The following is a 22,389-nucleotide window of genomic DNA, read 5'->3' as shown; positions in this document are numbered from 1 at the left end:
ATGAATGAGCAACAACAGTGTTGTTTATGTATTAGGAAATGTCTTAAGATAGAAACCATCAAAATGGTGCCATACAGTGCTACATGCTTAGCGTCTTAGACCGTGATGTCACTAGTCAGTTTGTATTTGTGTATCTGATACACTACATCATTAAATCACTGCTAAATGTTGATATATTAGGAACTGGAATGATTAAACTCAATTGTGAATAGCACTACTTAATGAAGGCACTAAGTCAATACAATTAAAGTCTCTTAACCTTTGACATCGCTCGCTGTCTTACCTCAAAGCTAACCCACCAATATCACTGTTTCAGACATGCTTCTCTATGTTGCCTCAGTCACCTCAATTAAATAATCTGTTTTGTAAATGTTATTTTGTGATTTTGGGTTATGTTTTGTACTCTAAAAAATAAAAGCAGAAATAAGAATAAAAAAACCACCTGTTTTATGTTACAGCAAATTGCATAAGTACCTCCCATCGACATTAATATTGTGGGGGCTTGGTACCTCCACGTTTAATGGGTACATTTACTCGGCTTGAACAGCAGGGGGCGACAGAGTCGCACATACACGAGAATGACGTCAAAAGAAGAAGGATTCCCATCATGCATTTCGGCGCGCAAATTTTGATCTTCGACAACAGCATTACTATGTAGGTTTTCAAATGTATCAGTTTGTCTGCTTTTAAGACTTTCTTTGAAGCATTTAGTGTACGTATTTGTGTTCTTTGTGCGTTACGTATGTTTACGTAACATTGTTTAGTTTTAGCGACAACGTAACAGCTGTGTGATGCCACAGGACGTTGTTTGTGTTTTAGTGTGAATAACTAGTTATATGTTGTGTGTTGTAGCTTATCAGCTGTTGAATGTTGTAAATTCCACCTCTAATGAAGATATTTCCGGTCTAGCCTGTTATCATCTATGGAGGATGAGCAGTCCGGGAGACAGCAGTGGGACAGTCAGACATGCTGATCTGTTTGAAGTTCTATGGAAACAGCTTGGAGAGTGTCATCAAAGCACAGTTCAAGGTAACTGAACTAATCTAATCGTGTTGATGCGTGTTTTAGTGGTTTTCGCACATGCCAACACTATTTGTGATTGTGACTGTTTGTAGAACTGGAGGCAAAAGTAAGCAAGTTAAAAAAGGACCGCTGCTTGTGAGTATCAGCTTTTGTTCACTAGTAGGGCACGCTTTCCCTCACTTTATTGTTTTGTTTCATTAAGTTGTTTTAATTATACAGAGATGCACAGAAGCTGGAGGTGTTCTATAATCGCAACCAACAGCTTAAGGAGCAAAATAAAACTCTGCAGGACACGATCGGTCTTCTGGAGGAAAGGTAAATGACTCAAACACACACTTGGGTCATCATCATCATGTTGACAACATTAATTGTACTTGGGACTGGTATGGATTTGTCTCAAGTGAATCATTTACAAACCAAGCAAACTAGAAAAATAAGAATTTTCCAGAAATGTGTGGCAGAGGTATTGTAGAGATTACCAGCTTCAATCTGGCCTCTCTCCAGGATCTGTGGGTCTCCAGGGACTTGAGGCACACTAGAGATTCACCTTGACTCCTCATACCCTGAAAATAACCTTTTCATGTGCTGCCCTGTAATCACAGACAACAGTCCACCAGAACCATTACCTCATGGCACAAGATCAGTTTCTTCCCATCAGCTATTGGACTATGGGCTGCATGGCGGCGCAGTGGTTAGCACTGTTGCCTCGCAGCACGAAGGTCGCAGGTTCGAAACTCGGCTGCGGCCTTTCTGCGTGGAGTTGCGTGTTCTCCCCATGCATGCGTGGGTTTCCTCCGCGTACTCCAGTTTCCCCCACAGATCACAACATGCCCTGTAGGTTATAAATTGTAAGTCGCTTTGGATAAAAGCGTCTGCTAAATAAATAAACATAAACATATTTGAACATTCCCTAGAAAATCCCAGAACCTGCTGATTTGTAATCTTCTGTTATAGCGTCCAGTTATAATCATGCATCTTTGTGTACTTTATTATAAGTAACTGTGTGTGTATCATTAGTGTTTTGGCGTTTACTGTCCCCAGACTCCGAGCAGCAGAGCGTGATCAGTGTGCTGTTTTTGAGGAGAAGCTGAAATCCAACCAGGAGCAGAACCTTCATATTGTCACAAAACTAAGTGAGTTTGTTCCGGTGATTAATCTGAGCTCTAGATTATTTGGTGTTAAAGAGTAAAGAGTTGTTTTTATGTGAGTGTTTCACACAGACCAGGGCAGCACAAGCTAAGATGTTTTTGGGCACAATCATGCTTTGTGAGAATTGTGTTTACGGTTTGTCTTCCTTCAGAAAATGAGAGAAACAGACTGGAGGAAGAAAACAGAAAGCTGTTGAATGAACTGCAACAGTTAAAATCAGCTCAGTAAGTTCTTCTTAAAAGTCTGATTAGATTTTTGGGTTGTTGTTGTTTCAAAATTATTACAAATGTTAACATTTTAGTTTCTTTTTTTTTTTTTTGCAGCCAGTGTTGCGTAAAACTTTTCAGATAGACACTGTTTCTCCTGGAGAGGTTTCACTTCTGGTTTACAAAAATGAACTCTTCTAAATTTGAAAGCTGACTATAATAAGTGCCGTGTTCCACTGAGGAGCTTTGCCTCAGAGACTTGTTCTGCATCAGCAGTGACGTTTCAGTTCCTGGTTTAGCTCTGTAGAGGGTGTGGAGAGCAAACAAGTATATAAATAATTCAGTTTGTATTTTAGTTAACTCCAATTACAAAAATAATGTAATAAAAACATAACACTATTAAAATTGTTTTGTCACATTTTACTCAAAGGTCTTAAAAGGTTAGAGCAACATAAGATGGCAGAATGAGGGCAAAACACACCTGCAGCACATGAGTCTTCATAAGCCTCGCGTATGCCTCTCTGGTGAGAGGTTATGTTTTTCTACACGGTTCTATTCCAGGCTCGGCTGTTCCATTTTATATTCACATACTCCTTGTTTGGGCCTCCAGGCTTGTTTATACTAGTGCTGCCTGTTTTTTTATGTGGCTGATTGTTCAGGTAGATTAAGTTTAATTAGCTGGTGTGTCCGTGGGTTTTATTCTAGAGCAGACGTAAGGCTGTGGTGATGAGCATTAAAGCAGTTCAGAGGAAATGTTTTTTGTCTCATAATTTATCCCTTCATCAGTTTGAATGACCAGTAAGCTGCTGCACTTTAGTGTTTCCCAACTCAGTCGGTAACGATTTCAGATTCCACCAAAATAATTGTGATGATGATTATTTTCCTAATCAAGCAGCCCTACTTCAGAGGTAGGAAGCCCGGAGCAGGAGGAAGGATTCATCCCAGACTCACCAGTCCTGCCAAGCTCACTTCCTGTCCCAAACAAGCTGAAGAAACGGAAACATGGTGATAAAGTGAAACACTTCCGATATGCAGAGATGTCTCCGCGGCAGCGCGACAACTTGCTCTTCTACGGTCAGTTATTTAAAAACACCTTTTATCACCTGCTGCTTATTTTAAACCTCACCTCACCTTCCTCTGTGTATTTCCGCTGTTGTGAACGGTTTGGTTTTTATTTTTAAGAGCAAAACAAAAAAGCTGCTAGAGATGGAAGGAATCCCAGGAAAACAGAAGTGCTGGTGCCCAACACTTGTGAACTGGATGCACCCCAGACATCCAGTAAGATGTCTTTTCTAATACAAGTTAATCAAAACAAGAATAATCTTTTTTTTTTTTTTACATTTAATATAACTTTATTTATATTCCTTTAGATCAGAAACAATCTATTTATGTCCACTTCTCCTGGTTTAGTTCTATTATCAGACAGAAGTTGACCTGTCTGGTGTCTGTCTCTTTCCAGATGATGTGAATGAAGGTGTGCTGGAAGCTATCCCAGATACCTGTGGCTTTGAACTTGCTAACAATCTCATTGTAAGTAAAATAGTTTAGGAACCAATCACTGATACATAATCGTACAATAATGACATTTTTATGTTTAAAACATTTTGCTCCCAGGTAAAGGAGACGGCTCCAGATCATCAACGTGCCTCTAGAAGTTCCTGGAAGCACAATGCTCATTTAAAGTAAGACCAACTGCAGCCGGCCTGCATTTATCTGACTATGCGCTAAAAAACTCCTCCCTGCTGGTTTGTTTCTCCTGTTTAAGGCCCTACGAGCGCTCCTCTGTGTCCACACTGACCCACAGTCCAGACTCCACCACGGAGAGGTCCCTGTCTGTCCTCCCTCCTGTCAAACGCTTTTTAGAAGAAGGCTCGGTCTGCAGCTCAAAACACAAAAAGGACGAAAGTGTTTCACAGAGACTCTGCGAAGCAGGAATCCAGGGAGGGGGCAAACATGAGCATCCCAGAGACGTCAACCAAACAGCGACTTCTGTTTGTGAGCCACCAGTTAATAAGGCATGACCAAACAGGGAGCTCATCTGTTAAGCCATGATTTAAAGCAGGTTTTTATAAGTGTTTTATTTTCCAGGGCCAGTCAGCAGAACACATTGGGACCAGTCAGAAAGCTAGAGCTCCTGGTTTCAGTTCTGATTTCAAGAAGCCGCCGAGTAAATCTAAGTCAGAAACCGATGGGAAGAAAAAAACGCCTCTGCAGGATCAGGATGCTTCACACAAACAACCAAAAGATGGTGAAATCCTATCATTTACGGTCCTTATCTCATCCTGTTGGATTTCAAACTCTTCACTCCTTAAACTCGACTTGTCTGGGTTCTCAGTCGACGAGCAGCTCACAGTGGAGCCGGCGTGGAGCATCGATCCTGCACTGGCTCTGTCCGTGTACAACAGCGAGCAGAGGAGAGACGAGGTGCAGCCTCTGGGTCGTTTGGCTTTTTTTATGTGTAGATGTTTGGGTTGTTTTATTGGCTTAAAAGCTTTTGTGTTTTAGGAAATAGAAGAACAGCGGCATCACAGAGACCTGGCAGACACGGACTGCACTTGGGTCAGCCACAGCATGCTGCAGCGGCGAGGAGGAGACGGTCCGAGCAGAGGAGACACGAAGTCTGGTGAAAATAACCGTCAAGTCTTTAAATAACCACAGTCAGGTGTTGGATTATAATCCGTTAACACAAGATGGTGGTCTGGTCTGTTCGCTTCTCAGGACTCGGCCAGAAGGCAAACGACAGTTTGGATATGATGTTTGACACAACAGCTTATGGGGAGTATAAGTCCCAGTTAGACCGGAGCAGGCCTGATGAAGAGGATGAAGGGCAAGATGAAGAGGAGGAACCGCATGGTAGAGATTGATTTTGAACACCTACATTATTTCACTGATATTCTGAGTTTGACCTTCATCTCCTGATTGGTTTCCTTTCATTTAGACGAAGATCCTCGATCCAGATCTGGGTAAGGACCATCACTCTGCACCTCGTTTATCCGATCGTCACCCGTCTCACGGTTTTCTCTGCTTTAGACGGCCAACATTTAAACACGTGGCAGTAATCCGCAAGAAGGACGAGAGAAGAAAACTGAAGGGCACCACCTGTAAAGAATGTGACGTTGTGAGTGTGTAGAGCCTGAAGCCGGTGCGTGTTTATTCCTGGGTGCTGTTGACACGGTTGTGGCTTCCTTTTAGTACTACGCTCATCTGCCAGAGGAGGAGAAACAGAAAAAGCTGTCTGCCTGCTCCAGACACCGATATCTGCACATTCCTCCGTGTACTCCTGAAAACTTCTGGGAAGTGGGATTTCCATCGACACAGACGTGTGTGGAGCGAGGTAATGGAACGCTTCTTGTTTCGTCTAATGGTGGTTTTACTAGAGCTTTATAATATTCTGTGTTACAGGTTACATCAAGGAAGAGACGAACCCCCAGGCTCGTTCACGGAGACGACAACCGTTTAATGTTTTATTCTCTCCAAAGCAACGGCAGCAGCAGACCTGAAACATCCCTCACCGATTAGTTCTAATTATTCCCTTAAATCTCTATAAAACCCTGAACTCTTGCAGAGTTCAAACATTGACACTGTCTAATAAAAATAACTTATAAAAACCTGATGCTGACCAAGAACCTGTCTTCATCATCTCCTAGGTTTTATATACAGGGTATCCGCGGGTCCTTAAAAAGTCTTAAACTTGCTTTTCCAAATTTAAGGCCTTAAAAATCCTTAAAAATGACAAATAATCCTTAAATAGTTTCCGAAGGTCTAAAATTACCCAAGACCCAATAAACAAGATTCTTTTATTTCTATAAAAATTTCGTGAATTTCTAGTTAGTGTTCAGCATTTTTGTGCACGATGTTGGCGTAAGCGGAACCGTACACATTCAGTTGGCTGGGAAAGGGGGCTCTTTTTAGATGAGCACATTAGCTGATTAAGCTAGCGGGAACTTGCGCCATGGGGAATTGCAAGTTTAATGGTAGCTGGATGGCTAATCCCACGTTCGTGACGTGGTTGGCACCGGTTCCAGGCAATAGCTGGAAATTATAGCTTAAATGTAATTTTAAAAAATTGCTTAAATTTGGTCAAAGTGGCCTTAAAAAGTCTTAAATTTGGCTCCCTTAAACCGGCAGATACCCTGTATATAAAAATAAATCAGTGTTCACACGGTTTTATTTAATCATCAGATTTATCAAAAGATAGGAAATTAGAGAAAAAAAGGTAGAAAAATATCTTGTTTACATAAAAGTTTAGAACATGTTGAGATTTGTTATCAAAGTTGAGGATCTCTGTCAGAATAAATCAGCAGGGCCTCTCCGAGGTGACTGATGATCACGCTGGGGAAAACGGAGCAAACGTTAAAGATTAGTAAGCAGCAGCCTGATGTCCGAGAATCAAAATAAAAATTTAATTTTCACTCAATAGATCTCATAATCAGGTCAAGCACTCACCATAAAAGAGTTTTGGTGTTGATATTCGTGTTGAACATAAAAGGTGAGAGCGCCATGGCGGAAACCTGAGAGAAAGCAGAAGTAACCATCACTCATGTTCCCTCAGAGCAAAAGTCCTGACAGGTGTTTTTATTTATTTATACCTTCGACAGAAAGCCCCAGACTCTGACGTGTTCCAGGGACAGTCCATGTTTTAGTCTGACTGTGACCAACAGCAGCAAAAAACCCAAAACAGCACTGTGGAGAAAGAAGCTCTACTTTTAAAACCTGAATATATTTACAAAAGAGTTTCCTTGTCTATCAAAACCAAATAACAGCAGCGGGTTCTTTATAATCGGTAGAGAAAGCTGATGACGTCTCACCTGATGCAGCAGCCGCTTTGGAAAGTGAAGGAGTTAAGAGAAGTAAACTCCCAGGCACCTGTGAGGTCACCTGTAGAGCAGAAATATTGAGCTGAATCGCATCTTTTAAAGCTGAAACATGAGCTCAGGTGAGTCGTACCTGTGGGGTGAGCAGCGAGACCCAGCAGCAGCACACTGTCATTAAAAACCAACAACTGCGGTCATTCAGTTAGAATTTAAACTCAATTCATGAACAAACAATACTTTATAATCATTAAAGTATTCGGGTTTATTACGATTTACTCTAAAATGATGTTTATACAAGATAAAAAGCAGAAGTAGAAGAAAAATCTTTCCTCACAAACGATTCTGCACCTGAAACTTCATTAAATCTATTTATGGCCAACGTTTCTCATTTAAGAGACCTTGTGGATTCTTACCTGAGCAGGTAGTTAATGCACTGCTGTTCAATATCACTGAAAGTAAATCACACATAAATATTTCAGCGTGTGGGGGTGTCGTACTGTACAATCCCACCGCATAGAGCTGAGTAATCCTAAAATAAAACAAGCAATAGCCTCGTAGCCATCTGAAGATTTACTTTGTGATTCAGGTCAATGGAACAAAGAGGTTTTTCATGATTTTTGTAAAAAAACAAAAAAAAAAAACAGTTTTCATTTTAATAGTTTGTTTGATCTGTAGTAACACAAAAGTGAGACTTAGAATGACTAACCTCAGATTACTGGCCTTGTGCTGAACGTGAAACACCCTGTATGCACCTGAGCACATAGCAGATCATTCATCAGCAGGCCCTTGAAACCAGCCTCTAACAGCAGCACCTTAGACTTACCGACACAGAAAAGATGGCAAAAGGCCCACAGGTAGGCACTGTAGTCAAACTGTAAATAAAACATATAAAATAAGACGATCCGACACATAATCCACCTTCGAAGGACGGGGAATCGTTACCTGAGGGTCAAACAGGGGAAGGTTGATGGCCGACAGCAGCATCAGCAGGACGCTGCAGGAAAAGGGACATTAAAGTGTTATGAGTTCAGAATGTGAATGTTTTATTTCCGAGGTTTTACAATAGAAAACAAAATTAAGATCATTTCAGGTAAATGTTTTTAAGATTCATCGCAGCTAAATAGAAATGCATACCTGATGGATTTGAGCCATGATGTCCTCTGAGATCAAAGAGCCAGATAACATGTTAGATACACGTTAATTACAATATGATTATACCGCTGAAGGAAAATCAAAGGTAATGCACAGATCTGAGCATCAGCAGACTCACATCTCTGTGAAGAATCCTGATCATCATGTAACTCACAACAAAAGAGGAATTCTGCATGGTGAAGTAAAAAGGAATGTCCTGCACAGAGAAAGAAACAGCATCTAGGACCCAACATGTCCAGGAAGTCGTAATCGTGTTGATATTTTTTATTTCTGATGAGTGTTTGACTCTGAATCTGTTAACTCACGATGTGAGAGAGCGCTCTTGACCCTGCATAGATGTTTCCTACAAACAGGAATGAGCCCGGGAGCCAGGAGAGAGCAGCAGATCTGTCAAGCATCAACATATGTAATTAGAGAATAAGTCAGGGTAAAATAAACTCCACAGCAGGTAATAGTCAGATAAAAGAACCTGCTGATGTGTCTCATTTCCACCCAGCCCAGTTTCCCAGCCAGCAGGAGCAGCACAGCTCCCATTAACGTCTGCCATCTGAAAAAGAGGTAAAAAGAAGTAATGATCAAGTTGCTTTTGTATTTAAAAGTTTGTTTTCAGGGACTTACCCTTGGAATAAAGTTGGATAGGTGAACTTTAGCACAGACAGTACAAACTGCAGAAGAAAAAAACAACCATGTCTCAGGTCCTCATTTGTGATATTTTAAATCCAAAAAGCGCCCAAAAACGATCAGATAAAGCCACCCAAGTCTGATTAAGTGATAGTTTGAGTATGTAAAGTAGATCGAGTTTGTTTCTTCTCCAGGTATAGTGTCACACTCACCTTGTTGGTGAAATGAGTCACAACAAAAACGCAGCTGAACGTGATGCCAGCGACGTGGCTTCTCCAGTGCATGTTGAGCTGCAGACGCACGGCAGCGGGGACATGGTTCCTAACAAATAACACTCAGCATTGGTCTGATTTCAGAGAGGATCGCTTCAACTTCCCTCACTGCTCCCGCACCCGCAGACACGTCAAGAAGCCTCGAAGCAAAGATCGTCTATGACTAAGACGATCCCTCACCAGCACAGAGTCGCGCTCGTTTGTTTTTTGGTATCCTAATGGGATATTTTAGAATATTTATAAATTATGCATTAATAATGTAACTTAACACATCATGTTTGTACTTTTAAGATCTTGATTTAAGTGAGCAGTTGTATAAAATCAGCGGCATCGCCTCTAAACTAGGGAGAGTGAAGCATCTTCACTTTTATTGCTGTGGTGAGAGCTGGTCACGTGACGTCAGTCAAGTTTCCGTGTTTACAGAGCTCGGACGGCGAGCGCCTCGGTGTTGAGTTACACAGGAGGATGCAGCGCGGTCATGGCATTTATTAGGACACAAGAGCGAACAAAAGAAAGGTTTGTTACTCTGGGTTCTGTTTTTATGTTGCTGCTTTCTCCTGGAGGTCATTGTTCGGTGTCTGCGGACTGTTTTCCTCCCCTGCGGATGAATATCAGGGCTGTGCTCTGTCATGAGAGGCTCACTGGCAGTTGTCAGGTGTCTTGTTATTGAAGTCATGCCAGCAGAGCTGTCTTTGTTCCTCAGTCTGAGTGGGAGAGGTCGGGTTGACTCATGACATCTGTTTAATCCCCCAAACTGCCTCCAAAAGCAGAATTCTGTTTTCTTCAGACAAATTCTCACCAGAATAATCATCTGATCGGACACCAGACCAAATCCCAAATGACTCACTTACATTGTTTTATATTCAGTAATGATCTCATTATGGCTTTCTGTAAAATATCCGCTGAGATTTTGAAGAAGATGGGCAGTTTCAGCACAGTCTAATGAATCCGTTACATCTGTGTGAAGTGGAACAATCCTATTAATTTAGGTGGAAACAGAGTTCAATACTTAAAAAAAACACTAGGTCTGGACTAGAGCAGCACCCAAAAATCAGCTGGTGATTGGAATTGGCCCATCTCAAATTCTGATTTTATTTTGGGTCTTTGAATGCACCATTGCCAATCAATCAATTAAAACTTAAATCAACCACCATCACTTTGAGTTAATTAGCACACACAAATACACATGAAGAAATTGTTTACACCCACATTCATAACTTTCAGGTTAATCTGAATTAATATCTGTAAAACCTTACAAAAAATGCAAATCAAAAACATACTTAGGGCTCTTGTCCAGTTAAAAGTCAAAGAATTAAACGAATCAAGCTGTATTCACTCACTAAACTCACAAATCTCCCTGATGTGAAACCAAGGCTTCTTTAAACCCCTCACGTTGATATTAAAGTGAACCTCTTGTTGACTCAAATGTATAAAAATGCAACAATTTAACATTTTATTCCTTGTTTCTCAGTGTTGAAATTAAAGGATTAAATTGTGTTTTAGTTGTGCTTTTGTTTAGTTTTGTTAAAGTGCATCTCATTTGTCCAGATGAGTGCATAAATATTAAACATTGTGCGTTTTACTGCATGAAGCTGTTTGTAGTCTATCTGTTTTTAAAGGCTCATGGGAGCATGAGAGGGACATGACAGACAAACTCAGACATTGACAGCACTCGTCTCCATCTTTCTGTCTCGCTGCTACTGAGATGTGCAGCTGGTCAGATGGACAGGCAGCAGCCATTTCCCAGCTGTTCTCTCTCTAATGCAGCTTCTTCCTTATTTTATTTCCTCAGGTTTTCTCTCTTGTTGCTGGATTTGGAGGAGTATTACTTTGAGCAGCACACTGCATACCATGTGACCAGCGATGCAAAGCAGAGGTTAGTCGTATTCCACCTTACGTTAGTCTAAATGTATAGGTAAATCTGATGTCTCTCAATACAAAGTTCCAATCTGGATTTTTCTCTAGTCCTTAATCTTCACGAATCATCCTAGTTTAGAGTTCTAACATGTCTTTTATTTCTCAGAAGAACCAGAGGGTCCTTGAAGGTTTGCTCAAGATCCATCATTTTTGATCCAGAAGATCTTGGAGAACCAATCCTAAAGGTTTGTTTGAATGTAGCACATTTTATTTATGTCTTTAATTCTGTAATCTAACAGGAGTTAAGGGATTGAACTATAAGATAAAACATAGAAAAATAAAAACTATAGGATAATTATTTAAATTTGCCTTCCATCTGACTGAGACAAACTTCCACCCAAGTGTTAGTAAGATGGCAGAATGAGGGCAAAACACAGCTGCTGCATAAGACAAACCATAAACCACCTGTTTAAACTTATTACCTGTTTGGACATCCAGGCTACCGTAGCTGCACCTTGCTTTTGTGACGGCTTTATGTGTGGTGTTTTGTCCGTCTGACTGATCAATTTGAAGAAGAAGAAGAAGAAAACATCTTTTCTATTGCGCCTCTCAAGATAAAAATCACGAGGCACTTCACAAAAACAAAAAATGTAAAAATATAAAAAATAATTAGAAAATGGTTAAAAATATGTTTAAAATGAGCAAAAAATAGGCAATTGTGATTAAAAAATGTAAAGAAAGAGAGAGAGTGAATAGATAAAAGGGAAATCAGTGGATCCTGAGGAAGGTGGAATAGTTGGGGAGAGCAGAATAGAGAGTGGTGAAGAAGGTCATACAAAAGCCAGCCTGAGCAAGTGAGTCTTCAGCTGCTTTTTAAAGGAGTCCACTGATCTCAGGCTCAGGGGGAGAGAGTTCCAGAGTCTGGGGGCCACAGCAGCAAATGATCTGTCACCTTTGGTCTTTAGCCTGGTGCGTTGCACAACCAGTAGGCTTTGATCACTGGACCTCAGGGACCTGCTGGGGGTGTAGGGACTAAGAAGATCACCAATGTAAGATGGTGCTTGTCCATGTAAGGCCCTATAGACCAGAACCAGGATCTTGAAATGAATCCTGAAGTTGACTGGCAGCCAGTGAAGCTGGAGGAGAAGCGGGGTGATGTGGGTGTGTTTGGAGGACTTGGACAGAAGCCGAGCACAGGCATTCTGAACCACCTGTCGACGGTTCAGGGAGGTTCTGCTCAGACACGTGAAAAAAGAGTTACAGTAGTCTGAGCGCGAGGAGATGAAGGTGTGGAGAACTGTCTCAAGTTCAGAGCGAGACAGAATGGGACTCAGCTTAGCAATGTTCCTGAGATGGAAGAAGGAAGAGCGAACAAGAGAATTGACATGAGAATCCAGGTCGAGAGCTGGGTCAAAGGTCACACCAAGATTCCTGACGGAAGGTTTGGTGAGAGAAGCAAGCTGACCAAGAGAGTCTCTGACTTTGCGAACCAGCTTGTCTGGGGCACAGATGAGGATCTCAGTCTTATCTTCATTCAGCTGAAGAAAGCTCCCAGCCATCCAGGTTTTGATAGAGTCTAAGCAGGTGTGTAACAGCTGCAGCTTAGACATCTCATGGGGCTTAAAGGAGATGTACAGTTGGATGTCATCTGCATACAGATGGTAGGAGATTCCTTTGAAGGAGCTCAGGATGTGCTGAAGAGGAAGCAGATAGAGGAGGAAGAGTAGAGGCCCCAGCACAGAACCTTGGGGGACACCATGGGTAAGAGAGGTGGTGGAGGACCTAAACTTGGAGATGGCCACAGAAAAGGAGCGCTCAGAGAGATAAGAGGAGAACCACTCCAGAGCATTTCCTGATAGGCTTACCCAGTCTCTGAGCCTCTCCAGTAGCAGGTGATGGTCAACAGTGTCAAAGGCTGCAGTCAGGTCCAGCAGGACCAGAACAGAACAGTCCCCTGCATCACTGTGAGTCAGAAGGTCATTAGAGACCCTAAGAAGAGCTGTTTCAGTAGAATGAGCTCTACGAAAACCTGACTGGAAGCTATCATAGATGTTATGTTCATCAAGAGCAGCTGTGAGTTGTTTAGCCACAACCTTTTCCAAGATCTTGGAGATGAACGGAAGTTTAGAGATGGGTCTGAAGCTGCTATGGAGAGAGGGGTCAAGACTCGGTTTTTTAAGAAGCGGGTGGATTACAGCGTTCTTAAAGTAAGCAGGGACCTGACCAGAAACCAGAGAAGCATTAATTATAGAGAGCACGCTGGGACCGATGGACTGAAAAGCACTTTTAAACAAAGATGAGGGTAAGATGTGGAGGGGGCATGCAGAGGTCTTCATAGAGTTACCTAGTTTGGTTAACTCAGGCAAAGAAACAGGAGCAAAGCTATCTAGGATGATGGGTCTGGTTGGAGTCGGGAGAGGCAGCGATAAGGCTGAAGGAGAGATGCTAGATCTGACCTTATTGACTTTGTCCACAAAGAAAGACAGAAAGTTCTCACAGTCTGCAACAGAGTGGATGGAGGCTGTAGGAGGGGCAGGAGAGACGATGCTGCTGATGGTGTTAAACAGCACCTTGGGGTTCCCTTTGCTCTGGGACACCAGGTTGGAGAAATAGGAAACCCTAGCGTCTCTGACTGCAGAGTTAAAGGATGACAGAAGATCCTTTAGGTGCAGCAGATGGACGTGGAGATGGGTTTTCTTCCACAAGCGCTCAATTTTTCTGTATTGGCGCTTCAGGCTGCGAAGGCTGTCATTAAACCAGGGAGTAGGGTTCACTGCAGGAACTGATCTGGTTCTGACAGGACAGATGTTGTCCAGAATGGAGAGGCAGTGCTCATTAAACTGAGAAGTTAAGGAATCTGGGTCGTCATCAGAAGAACAGGGTGGATCAAAAGCAGCAGAAAACTTGCTAGCTGTGCTCTCATTAAGAAAACGAGAACTAACCATACGGCGAGCGGGAGGTGGGGACGCAGAAACTGACAAGTTAAAGAAAATGCAATGGTGATCTGAAATATAAACGTCCTCAGGACAAACGCCGTCAGCATTTAGACTCAGGGTAAAAACAAGGTCCAGAGGGTGTCCCCTGGTGTGTGTGGGGCCAGAAACATGCTGGGGAAAGCTGAAGGAGTCCATTAGCTGGAGAAATTCAGTAGAAAATCCGTGTCTGACACATATCAGGTCCTGTAGCTTCCTGAAAACGTGAACTCTGGGTAGAAGTCTTCCTACTCGGGGAGTGATTCTGATTACGACCGTTCCTCCCTGTTATCACGCATGTTCTAGTAAAACCTTTACATTTAAATCCAAAAAAGCAGCTTATATGGAGATTTCTGGCAGCTGAAGATCTAAAGACGTGGCTTCCACTTCTGTTTTTTCATGTTTTGCTGCTCTTTTTGTTTTTCAACCATCATTATTGTTGATGATTCTGCAGATTCCTCTGCGAGACTGTCAGAAGATTAAGTTTGAGGAGACAGAGAAGAATCCTTTCATCAAGTGAGTGAACTGAACCTGAAACCAACCTTTTTATTGGGTTGCTTGTGAAAAGGAATTCCCCTGTTTTATTGTGTTTTTATGTGTAAAAAGTAGATTTTTTTTCTGCGTTAAAAACTAGTTTTGTATTTTGACTTCGGCAGGCCAAAGCCACCGGTCATTTCCGTTTCATGTAAACAGGTGAGGAGGTGTTTTAGTTAATCTTGTTGCTCTGTGCGGTTCAGATGCTGCAGAATATTATCACGTCATCTGATTTCTCTTTTACTTTTTTGTTTCAGGTGATTTTCATTAAGGAAAGCAACATTATAGCACCTTATCAGAATGAAAGGGTGAGTCAGCTGCAGCCCTGCTTAGTTCTTTACAAACAGAAATATCACCTGCAGTCTTCCAGGGGTCTTGTTGCATGAGAGTGCTTTATAAAATCTGCAGAGAAATGAAAGTTAAAAATGGCTTTAATTCCATGTGATGTTGTAAATTTGCCTTTTTTTCCCCCCGTTTTCAAATAAACTCCTAATTCTCCTTGTCAGGGACCAAAGACGCTTAACTTTGAGTTGGAGTCTTGGAGTAAAACAGAAGATGTTGTTCAGACATTTCTGCAGGTAAATGAGTTAATGGATAAAACTGAAACTAATTGTAAGTTTGTTTAAATGAGTCACGGTTTAAACATTTATTTTCTAATGAATCTGTTACATCTGCTAGCTCCACAGAGCTTCCTGTCTGGAGAAACTTGGAGATCAGACTGCTATGGTTAGTTTATTTTTACTGAAGCCTTTGATTCCAGCATGGATGGATTTTAAATGATCAGTTTGTGTTTATTTAGCACAAAATTTTCATTTTTACCTTCCTGTTTTTGTTAGATTGCTGCTAATCTGCAGTCGCGGTTAGCGAGGACGTCATTTGATAAGAACTGGTTGGTATCTGATCAGATTCTGTCTAATCTAAATAACAGTTTTCGAGTCAGATTGTGGTAATCTGCTGTAAAGCTTTCAGAGTGTTGTGGAAAAGCCACACATGGAGTGTTCAGCTGAGATGGTCCTGCCTCTCGTGTGTAACCCAGGCCACGTCTGTGTTACGGATCAAAGCCTCTACTTCCAGCCTCTTAACGGATATCCGGTGAGTCCACGAGCCTCTCGGAGGAGGTGGTGAAGGCGATGCTCTCCTTGTTTCCTTCAGCTGGACTTAAAAATCCTCCTTGATGTTTCAGGAACATGTGATTCAGATCAAACTGCACAGAATCAGGAGGATCTACAAAAGACGACACGGCCTGAGACCTCTGGTGAGAAATCCTCAGACTGCTTCATACATAAAGTTAATTTAAACACTGTTGAGTTTCTAATGTGTGCTTACTCAGGGGCTGGAGGTGTTCTGCACTGAGAACGACTTCTGCTCAGACATCTACCTGAAGTTTTACCTCCCCACCGACAGAGATGACATCTACTACTACATTGCTTCTTTCCTGGGTGGGAAAACCGATCTGAGCTTTCCACTTCCTACAGATCAGCTCCAACAAACATCAGACTTATAACGGCACACTCGCTCAACACAAACCGCGTTTATGTTCGTTTTTAGTTTGGTGATGTTTGAAGTGATTTTTCCTAGTTTACACCTCCAGAGAGTTAAAATGCACGGACGTGTAACAAAAACTACCTTTGTAGAGATGTTCTTGGAACATTTTTAACTCTTGGTACAAAAGCAAATATAGATCTGCTCTGCAGATTTGATGCTAATGAAATCAGACACGATGGACTTCAAAGAAACCAGATTAGACGGATTATCTGCCAACAGAAATTTAATGCAAAAATCAGCAGAGCCGCTCTGTCTCCGTAATCCAAGCTCTTCGTCGATTGTCTCCTTCACCTTCATCAGCTGCTGTTCTGACAGTTTGATGCTGATGGAGAGGATCAGAGCTGATGTCTGAAACCGGCTCCACACACACACACACGTCACGTAGGATTTTACTGGAACATCAGTGAAATCTTATGCTTCAGTAGATCAGAAAGAGTCCCTGCAAAGGTCCTAGCTAAAAGTGGGATATCTTACTGATGTTGTTTGGTGGTAAAACTTGCAAAAATCCAAATTGACCAAAGACCAGAACTAAACATCTTCTGTTTTTGTGTCTCAGAGAACCACATGACCGAGCACACGGCTGAGAGTTACATGCTGCAGTGGCAGCGCGGTCATCTCAGTAACTACCAGTACCTCCTCCACCTCAACAACCTGGCCGACCGCAGCTGTAACGATCTGTCCCAGTACCCCGTGTTCCCCTGGGTGGTGTCTGACTACACCAGCTCACAGTTAGGTGGGGCAGATGTGTGAAACGCCAAAGAGCTGCATCTCATCTTGTTTTAAACCCATTTTAAGAGATTTTTTTTTATTTAATTTTATTTTTTTTAGATTTGGCAAACGCTGCCACATTCAGAGACCTGAGTAAACCAGTAGGAGCCTTGAATAAAGAGCGACTGGACGGCCTGCTGGTGAGATGTTTGTTTATTTCTGCTCTAAACTGAACCTTTATGTAGAAAAGCTCCTCAGGAATAGCCGTGGTGTGTTTGTACCATCAGGCTCGGTACAGAGGCATGCCGGAACCCCGCTTCATGTACGGGAGTCACTACTCGTCTCCGGGATACATCCTCTTTTATCTAGTCCGAGTCGGTATGTGCTGAAAAACCTTCAACTTTTATTTGTTTTAAATAAAAACACTCAGATTTATCAGGACAAATGAAGAAATAATCTTAGAGTTTTTTTTTTTACTTTCTGTTAATCTCCAGCTCCAGAGCACATGTTGTGTCTGCAGAATGGTCGTTATGATCACGCAGATCGGATGTTCAACAGGTACAAATCATCAAAATCTGTACAAACATCTGTTTATTTCACTTTGACTAAAGTATTGCATCCAAACAGTCTTATTTCTGCACATCTCTCGCTCATGTCGTTTTATTTCCCACAGTATTGGTGACACGTGGAAAAACTGCCTGGAGGGGGCAACGGACTTTAAAGAGGTGAAATATTGAATGTTTTCAACAAACTGGGTAGAGTCAGCAGATCTGAGGCAGTGGAGGAAATGAAGCAGCCTCTTTACTTCTTCTCTTGTTGTGGTAAATATTTTATATGATCTGTACTTTTCTGCTGCTGTAGCTCATTCCAGAGTTTTACGGCAATGATTCCAGCTTCCTGGAAAACGGTATGAAACTGGATTTGGGCAAACGGCAGAACGGAGCGTTAGTTGGTGACGTTCTCCTTCCTCCTTGGGCCTCAGGTCAGATCTTTTATTAATCGGTGTAATGCGATTATTTGTCTATTCAGCCTCTATTCACCTGTTTATCACATTCCTCCAGACGCCAGGGATTTTCTCCAGAAGCACAAGGAAGCCCTGGAGAGCCAGTTTGTGTCGGAGCATCTTAACGAGTGGATCGACTTGGTGTTTGGCTTCAAACAGAGAGGCAGTGAGGCTGTAGCAGCTCAGAACGGTACGCCAGCCTCTGATTTCACCACGAAACTCACCAGAACCATTCAGACTAGCGTGTGTGTTCGTGTCCTCTAGTTTTTCACCCGCTGACTTATGAAGGTGGAGTCGACTGCGACAGGTAATGAAACCAACGTTCCCAGTAAGTCTGCTGGATCATGACTAACATTCCTCTCTGTCTCACTCTGAAGCATCAAGGACACCGATCAGAGAATCGCTATGCTCACCCAAATCCTGGAGTTTGGTCAGACTCCCAAACAGCTGTTCACCAGCCCTCACCCTCAGAGGATCATACCCAGGTTTCAGAACAACACCCGAAGCTCCAGCATAAGCTCCCCCACCAGTGAGCTGGCCCCAGGTAAGCTCTCCACCCAAAGAGAAGCAGTCCTGTCTGAGTTTATGCTGAGTAAGTGTCCACATCCTCCCTCTAGGGTCTCTGTGTGAGGACTCGTCCTTTGAAGACCTGACAGAGGAGAGCAGGAAGATGGCCTGGGCCAACATGGAGAGTCTGGAACGGATCTCCAGTCACAAGATCCATAAGGAGTGAGTCAGGAGGTCCACCAGGCCACACTGATGCTATAGTGGGTCATGCACACCAAAGATCCAAGTTCTGACTTAAATAAATGAGGGATAGGAGAAAGTTTTTATACTTTGACACCATTCTTTCTCTTTTTTTTTTTTTGTTTGTTTTTTGGTTGTTTTTGTGGCTTTTTGCACACGAGGTGACTAAATACATCTGTTCTGTGCAGATCTGTGACGGGGATCGCTGCCACTCGAGACGGAGCTTCAATCTTCTCTACATCTCAAGGTGAGGAACTGAGACAAGTTCAGGTTTTCACTGTAATACAGGAAAGATTTTAAGACAAAGTGTTTAGGTATTTTTTCATGGAGGTTTTAGAGCTCGAGTCCCTTCAGTTTAAGATTTCTCTTTTTTTCAGACTCGACACTTAAAATGTTTTCCAAAGAGCTGAAGGAGTTCCAGAGAAGCATGTCCTTCTCTAACATGGTAAACAGCTGATTTTCCTCCCTCTGACCTCCTCCAGCTCTCTAAACCAACTCTCTGTTTTCCAGCCGTTATCCTCATGCTTGATGCTGCCCGAGGGTAAAACTGCGGTGTGTTCTTCATGGGACAACAACGTGTACGTGCTGATTTAAAACATCTGTTCACACTTTACTCCTTCTGCCCTGATCTGCTCTCTCCTCCCTGACAGCTATTTCTACTCCATCCCATACGGGCGGAGGCAGCACACGCTGATGGGTCACGATGACGCCGTCACCAAGATGTGCTGGTTTGAGGATCGGCTCTTCACGGCGTCCTGGGATTCTACCGTTAAGGTAAGAAACAGCAAATATAGGTTTGAATGATCTAAAACATCTTCCATTTTTACTGAATCTGTATCCTGTGGTGTTTATTTGACAGATCTGGGAGTGTGCTTCCATCAGCTCATCCAGTCACAGGAGATCCCAGTTTGAGCTGCTGGCTGAACTGGAACACGATGCTGGGGTGAGTCAGAAACATGCTGGTTTTACCTGAATGACGGGTTATCCACAGCGCCATGGAATTCTTACTGAACCAGCTCATCTGTGCATTTAAAACACTTCTTATAGTTCTTCACCTGAGAAAGTACTATCCTCTAATACTGAGTACTGCTGTGATGGCAGACATGAGGACCAGCAGTAGCATAGCTGACTTGTTTGACTGTTGAGGAACTCATTCCGACCCGAAGATTAAACGCGTTTGTCCTAACTTTAACCCAGCAGTTAAAACCAAAATGGCAAACGTAAAAAACAGAGGTCTATCATCGAGTTTTCCCTTAAATCAAACTACAAACCTGAAAAATCTTCTGGCTCTAAATAAACGTGATGACTTTCTAGAGCTCTACTCCAAACAGGAACTAAGTTAGCCTTGGAGACATTAAAACACACCTAACCCTGGTTTAGAGGAGCTGCTAGAACTAAAATTTACATCACAAGTTAGCCTGTGTTGGTTAATTAGCTTTGCGTTTAACCTGGAAATGGTTGATACCAGAACAACCGCTGATGACCACTAGAGGGACCCTGAGCTCCACATGAATCGAACCCAAACAGATTGTTTTTTTTTAGAAGCTGAAAACCTTTGGACATGTTTTACATCCAGGTGAACGCGGTCAGTATGAATCCAGCTGGTACTCTGCTGGTCTCTGGCTGTAAAGACGGGACAGTCACCATCTGGGACACCAGCAGCTACAGGAGCCTTCAGCAGGTCTTCTGCCATACAGGGACCATCCACCACCTGGCTTTCAGTCCTGGTAAAGAGTCACACCAGCAACCTGAAAGTGTTGTTTTACATCTGCTGACAAACACCTTCATGGCATTCTCCTGATGTTCTCCTCCTCAGATAGCCGACATGTCCTCAGTGTTGGTGCCGACTCCTTCATGAAGGTCACTGATGTCCAGACAGGAATGGTGATCTCGTCTGTGAAGGCAGAGGAGGAACAGAGGTAAGTGACTTTATGGAAGTCATCACAAAGCCAGTTCTAGTTGTCCTGACGTCCTTTTGGACGTGCCCGTCAGAAGGGTTCACCATCATGTCTCTGTAGGTGTTTCTGCTGGGACGGGAACACGGTGCTGTGTGGAGGACAATCAGGAGACCTCCTTCTGTGGGACCTGCTCAGTAATACGGTCACCAAAAGGATCCCTGCACACTCGGGTAGAACCCTTTTTTACTGGTCAATCCCTCAGCCTATGTTGCTCAAAGCTGATTCACAGTTATAAACCTCAACAAGTAAAACACAAAGTCATTTTCAAAGATTTTTTTTAATCTAAAAATTGCTCCAAGGCATTGCTGCAGATTCTCAGTCATCCAGAACACCAAATGAACCAAAGTTTCATTTCAGTCTCATGTGCAGAACATGAACGATTGTCTCTGAAAGTGTGGAGAAAACAATAAAAGTGTCTTTATTAAAATAACAACTTCAGTGCGGCGTTTGTTTTCCAGGTGTAGTCACAGCCATGTGGATGAATGATCTCTGCAACACCGTGATCACAGGAGGAGATGACAGGCAGATCATCTTCTGGAGACTCCAGAGCTAAAAGACTCTAGCCGAGGAGATCAAACATTCGTTGCAGTATAACCGATGCCACCGAACATGTATCCTGCAGATGACGCGCCCCAGCTACCTGAAGAGACTTGTGATAAGAGCTGAAAACGTCCTAGTTCCAGCATGCCAGGGCATTTATTTGTTGGGTTTATTTTTTTTATGTTGTGAGAGAAAACGTCCAAATGCCGTTTGTGCGTGAGAGCAGGAAGCTAAACCACGTCTTTGCCTTATTCCCAGTTTTTCTTTTATCCCGTCATTCATGCATGTGTGGGTTTTATGTTTAGCTTTGGTTTGCTCCTCTGACCGATTCTGCAACCAGAACAAAAGTTAAGATAAGAATACACGTAGCTCTGCTTTTAAAAATAATGTTTCATTCTTCAGCTTTGTATGAATTTTACCATTTGGAGTGGAACTAATGTATCTGTCAGTGCTTTATGCTGCTCAGGTGTTTCATAAACACTGTTACCTCAGAAAGATGTCTCCTTTCTGTTACCTTCGAACTTCTCTTAACCATCTGAGCAGTGGAAACTGTTCTTTTAATACTCAGTTTGTGATTTATGTATTTCCTTTTTACAGACAAAGGGTGCAGTCTAAACAATCATAGATTTGGTTGTGTGTAAATTTCTGATGTAAACTTATGTAAAGTATCACCAGTGGTTCTATCTCTGGAAACCAATATTTGAGGTTAAAATGTTTTTGTCTTCATGTATTTCTGAAAAACATACCATTGCTTCACTAAACGGTGAGGATTTCTTGGTTTTAAATCAGCTTCAGACCATATTCCATCACATTTGTCACTCTAGAAAGTTTTTAGACTGTAAAACTATTTGGTTAAGATAAAAAAAAACGTTGCAAAATGAGTTAAAAGATGAAGGTGAGGGTGCTACTCCATCTGCCAGGATTGACTACTAGATGGTGCTAATGCCTTCTTCTATATAATTATATCACCAGATTTCCTGGAGGACCGCTAAAGGCACAAACTGTCTTTTACAACCTTATAATTTATTATGTTATAATATTTAGCATCACTGAAAAAATGATGTGGGAGATCTTGATAATATTGTTACAAATAAAAGATAACTCACATTTTAATTATTAAAGTTTTTTTTACTAAATACTATATCCGTTATGTAGTTTTACATCAATTTTTTAAATTTATTTTCTGTTGACTATATTTATAGAAGTCTATATTTTCTGAAAGAAAAGCATTGATTATGTTAAATAAAAAATAATAAATAAAAGTAGTATTTAATCCCTTGGTTTTAGT

The 22,389-nt window shown here is 42.1% G+C and overlaps 3 protein-coding genes across 5 annotated transcripts; 2 read left to right on the top strand and 1 right to left on the bottom strand.

Annotated features, from left to right (window-relative positions):
- Positions 1-563: 563 nt before the first annotated feature.
- On the top strand, positions 564-5,991 carry rbbp8 (retinoblastoma binding protein 8). Of its 3 annotated transcripts, none has more exons than XM_015954925.3 (19): positions 564-654; positions 910-1,029; positions 1,116-1,158; positions 1,243-1,338; positions 2,065-2,156; positions 2,324-2,396; positions 3,274-3,452; positions 3,561-3,656; positions 3,838-3,908; positions 3,993-4,060; positions 4,144-4,393; positions 4,467-4,626; positions 4,714-4,802; positions 4,884-5,001; positions 5,097-5,231; positions 5,317-5,341; positions 5,409-5,496; positions 5,571-5,712; positions 5,781-5,991. In XM_015954925.3, the coding sequence occupies exons 2-19, from the start codon at positions 930-932 to the stop codon at positions 5,876-5,878; spliced, it is 1,923 nt and encodes a 640-aa protein (XP_015810411.3). In that variant the 5' UTR covers positions 564-654; positions 910-929; the 3' UTR covers positions 5,879-5,991. The 3 variants fall into 3 exon arrangements, with proteins under 3 accessions (XP_015810411.3, XP_015810410.3, XP_054607279.2); XM_015954924.3 differs by having other exon boundaries at positions 3,271-3,452; XM_054751304.2 differs by having other exon boundaries at positions 641-712; positions 3,271-3,452.
- Positions 5,992-6,543: 552 nt separating this feature from the next.
- Positions 6,544-9,379, bottom strand: LOC107382680 (UDP-N-acetylglucosamine transporter TMEM241 homolog). Its single transcript, XM_015954926.3, has 15 exons — positions 9,178-9,379; positions 8,963-9,009; positions 8,814-8,891; positions 8,650-8,731; positions 8,463-8,540; positions 8,327-8,352; positions 8,135-8,186; positions 8,016-8,064; positions 7,899-7,944; positions 7,606-7,641; positions 7,326-7,360; positions 7,187-7,256; positions 6,968-7,061; positions 6,825-6,889; positions 6,544-6,710 (listed from the first exon to the last, which is right to left on the bottom strand). Exons 1-15 carry the CDS (start codon positions 9,247-9,249, stop codon positions 6,647-6,649), a joined length of 894 nt encoding a protein of 297 aa, XP_015810412.3. The 5' UTR covers positions 9,250-9,379; the 3' UTR covers positions 6,544-6,646.
- Positions 9,380-9,615: 236 nt separating this feature from the next.
- nsmaf (neutral sphingomyelinase (N-SMase) activation associated factor) lies at positions 9,616-21,596 on the top strand. The gene is made up of 31 exons (XM_015954923.3): positions 9,616-9,753; positions 11,030-11,113; positions 11,261-11,339; positions 14,521-14,582; positions 14,723-14,759; positions 14,858-14,908; positions 15,107-15,178; positions 15,279-15,326; positions 15,437-15,489; positions 15,563-15,692; positions 15,784-15,855; positions 15,931-16,039; positions 16,702-16,878; positions 16,974-17,053; positions 17,141-17,231; positions 17,348-17,411; positions 17,527-17,578; positions 17,715-17,835; positions 17,915-18,046; positions 18,121-18,163; positions 18,234-18,400; positions 18,474-18,585; positions 18,792-18,850; positions 18,981-19,048; positions 19,114-19,181; positions 19,254-19,377; positions 19,463-19,546; positions 20,180-20,330; positions 20,420-20,522; positions 20,622-20,731; positions 21,020-21,596. Exons 1-31 carry the CDS (start codon positions 9,716-9,718, stop codon positions 21,112-21,114), a joined length of 2,736 nt encoding a protein of 911 aa, XP_015810409.3. The 5' UTR covers positions 9,616-9,715; the 3' UTR covers positions 21,115-21,596.
- Positions 21,597-22,389: the final 793 nt, after the last annotated feature.

The sequence above is a fragment of the Nothobranchius furzeri genome, chromosome 7, assembly GCF_043380555.1.
Source record: "Nothobranchius furzeri strain GRZ-AD chromosome 7, NfurGRZ-RIMD1, whole genome shotgun sequence".
Lineage (NCBI taxonomy): Eukaryota > Metazoa > Chordata > Actinopteri > Cyprinodontiformes > Nothobranchiidae > Nothobranchius > Nothobranchius furzeri.
The sequence above is the reverse complement of the archived record's forward strand: the minus strand, read 5'-3'. Positions and strand labels throughout refer to the sequence as shown.

Coding starts and splice junctions, on each gene's coding strand:
- rbbp8 (XM_015954924.3), top strand. CDS start 930: ATGAGCAGTCCGGGAGACAGCAGTGGGACAGTCAGACATGCTGATCTG. Junction 1,030..1,115: donor TCATCAAAGCACAGTTCAAG/GTAACTGAACTA, acceptor GACTGTTTGTAG/AACTGGAGGCAAAAGTAAGC. Junction 2,157..2,323: donor TCATATTGTCACAAAACTAA/GTGAGTTTGTTC, acceptor GTCTTCCTTCAG/AAAATGAGAGAAACAGACTG.
- LOC107382680 (XM_015954926.3), bottom strand. CDS start 9,249: ATGCACTGGAGAAGCCACGTCGCTGGCATCACGTTCAGCTGCGTTTTT. Junction 7,642..7,898: donor CACAAGGCCAGTAATCTGAG/GTTAGTCATTCT, acceptor ATTTACTTTCAG/TGATATTGAACAGCAGTGCA. Junction 7,062..7,186: donor CAAAGCGGCTGCTGCATCAG/GTGAGACGTCAT, acceptor CTTTCTCCACAG/TGCTGTTTTGGGTTTTTTGC.
- nsmaf (XM_015954923.3), top strand. CDS start 9,716: ATGGCATTTATTAGGACACAAGAGCGAACAAAAGAAAG. Junction 17,836..17,914: donor CCTTCCTCCTTGGGCCTCAG/GTCAGATCTTTT, acceptor ACATTCCTCCAG/ACGCCAGGGATTTTCTCCAG. Junction 19,378..19,462: donor CCTGGGATTCTACCGTTAAG/GTAAGAAACAGC, acceptor TTTATTTGACAG/ATCTGGGAGTGTGCTTCCAT.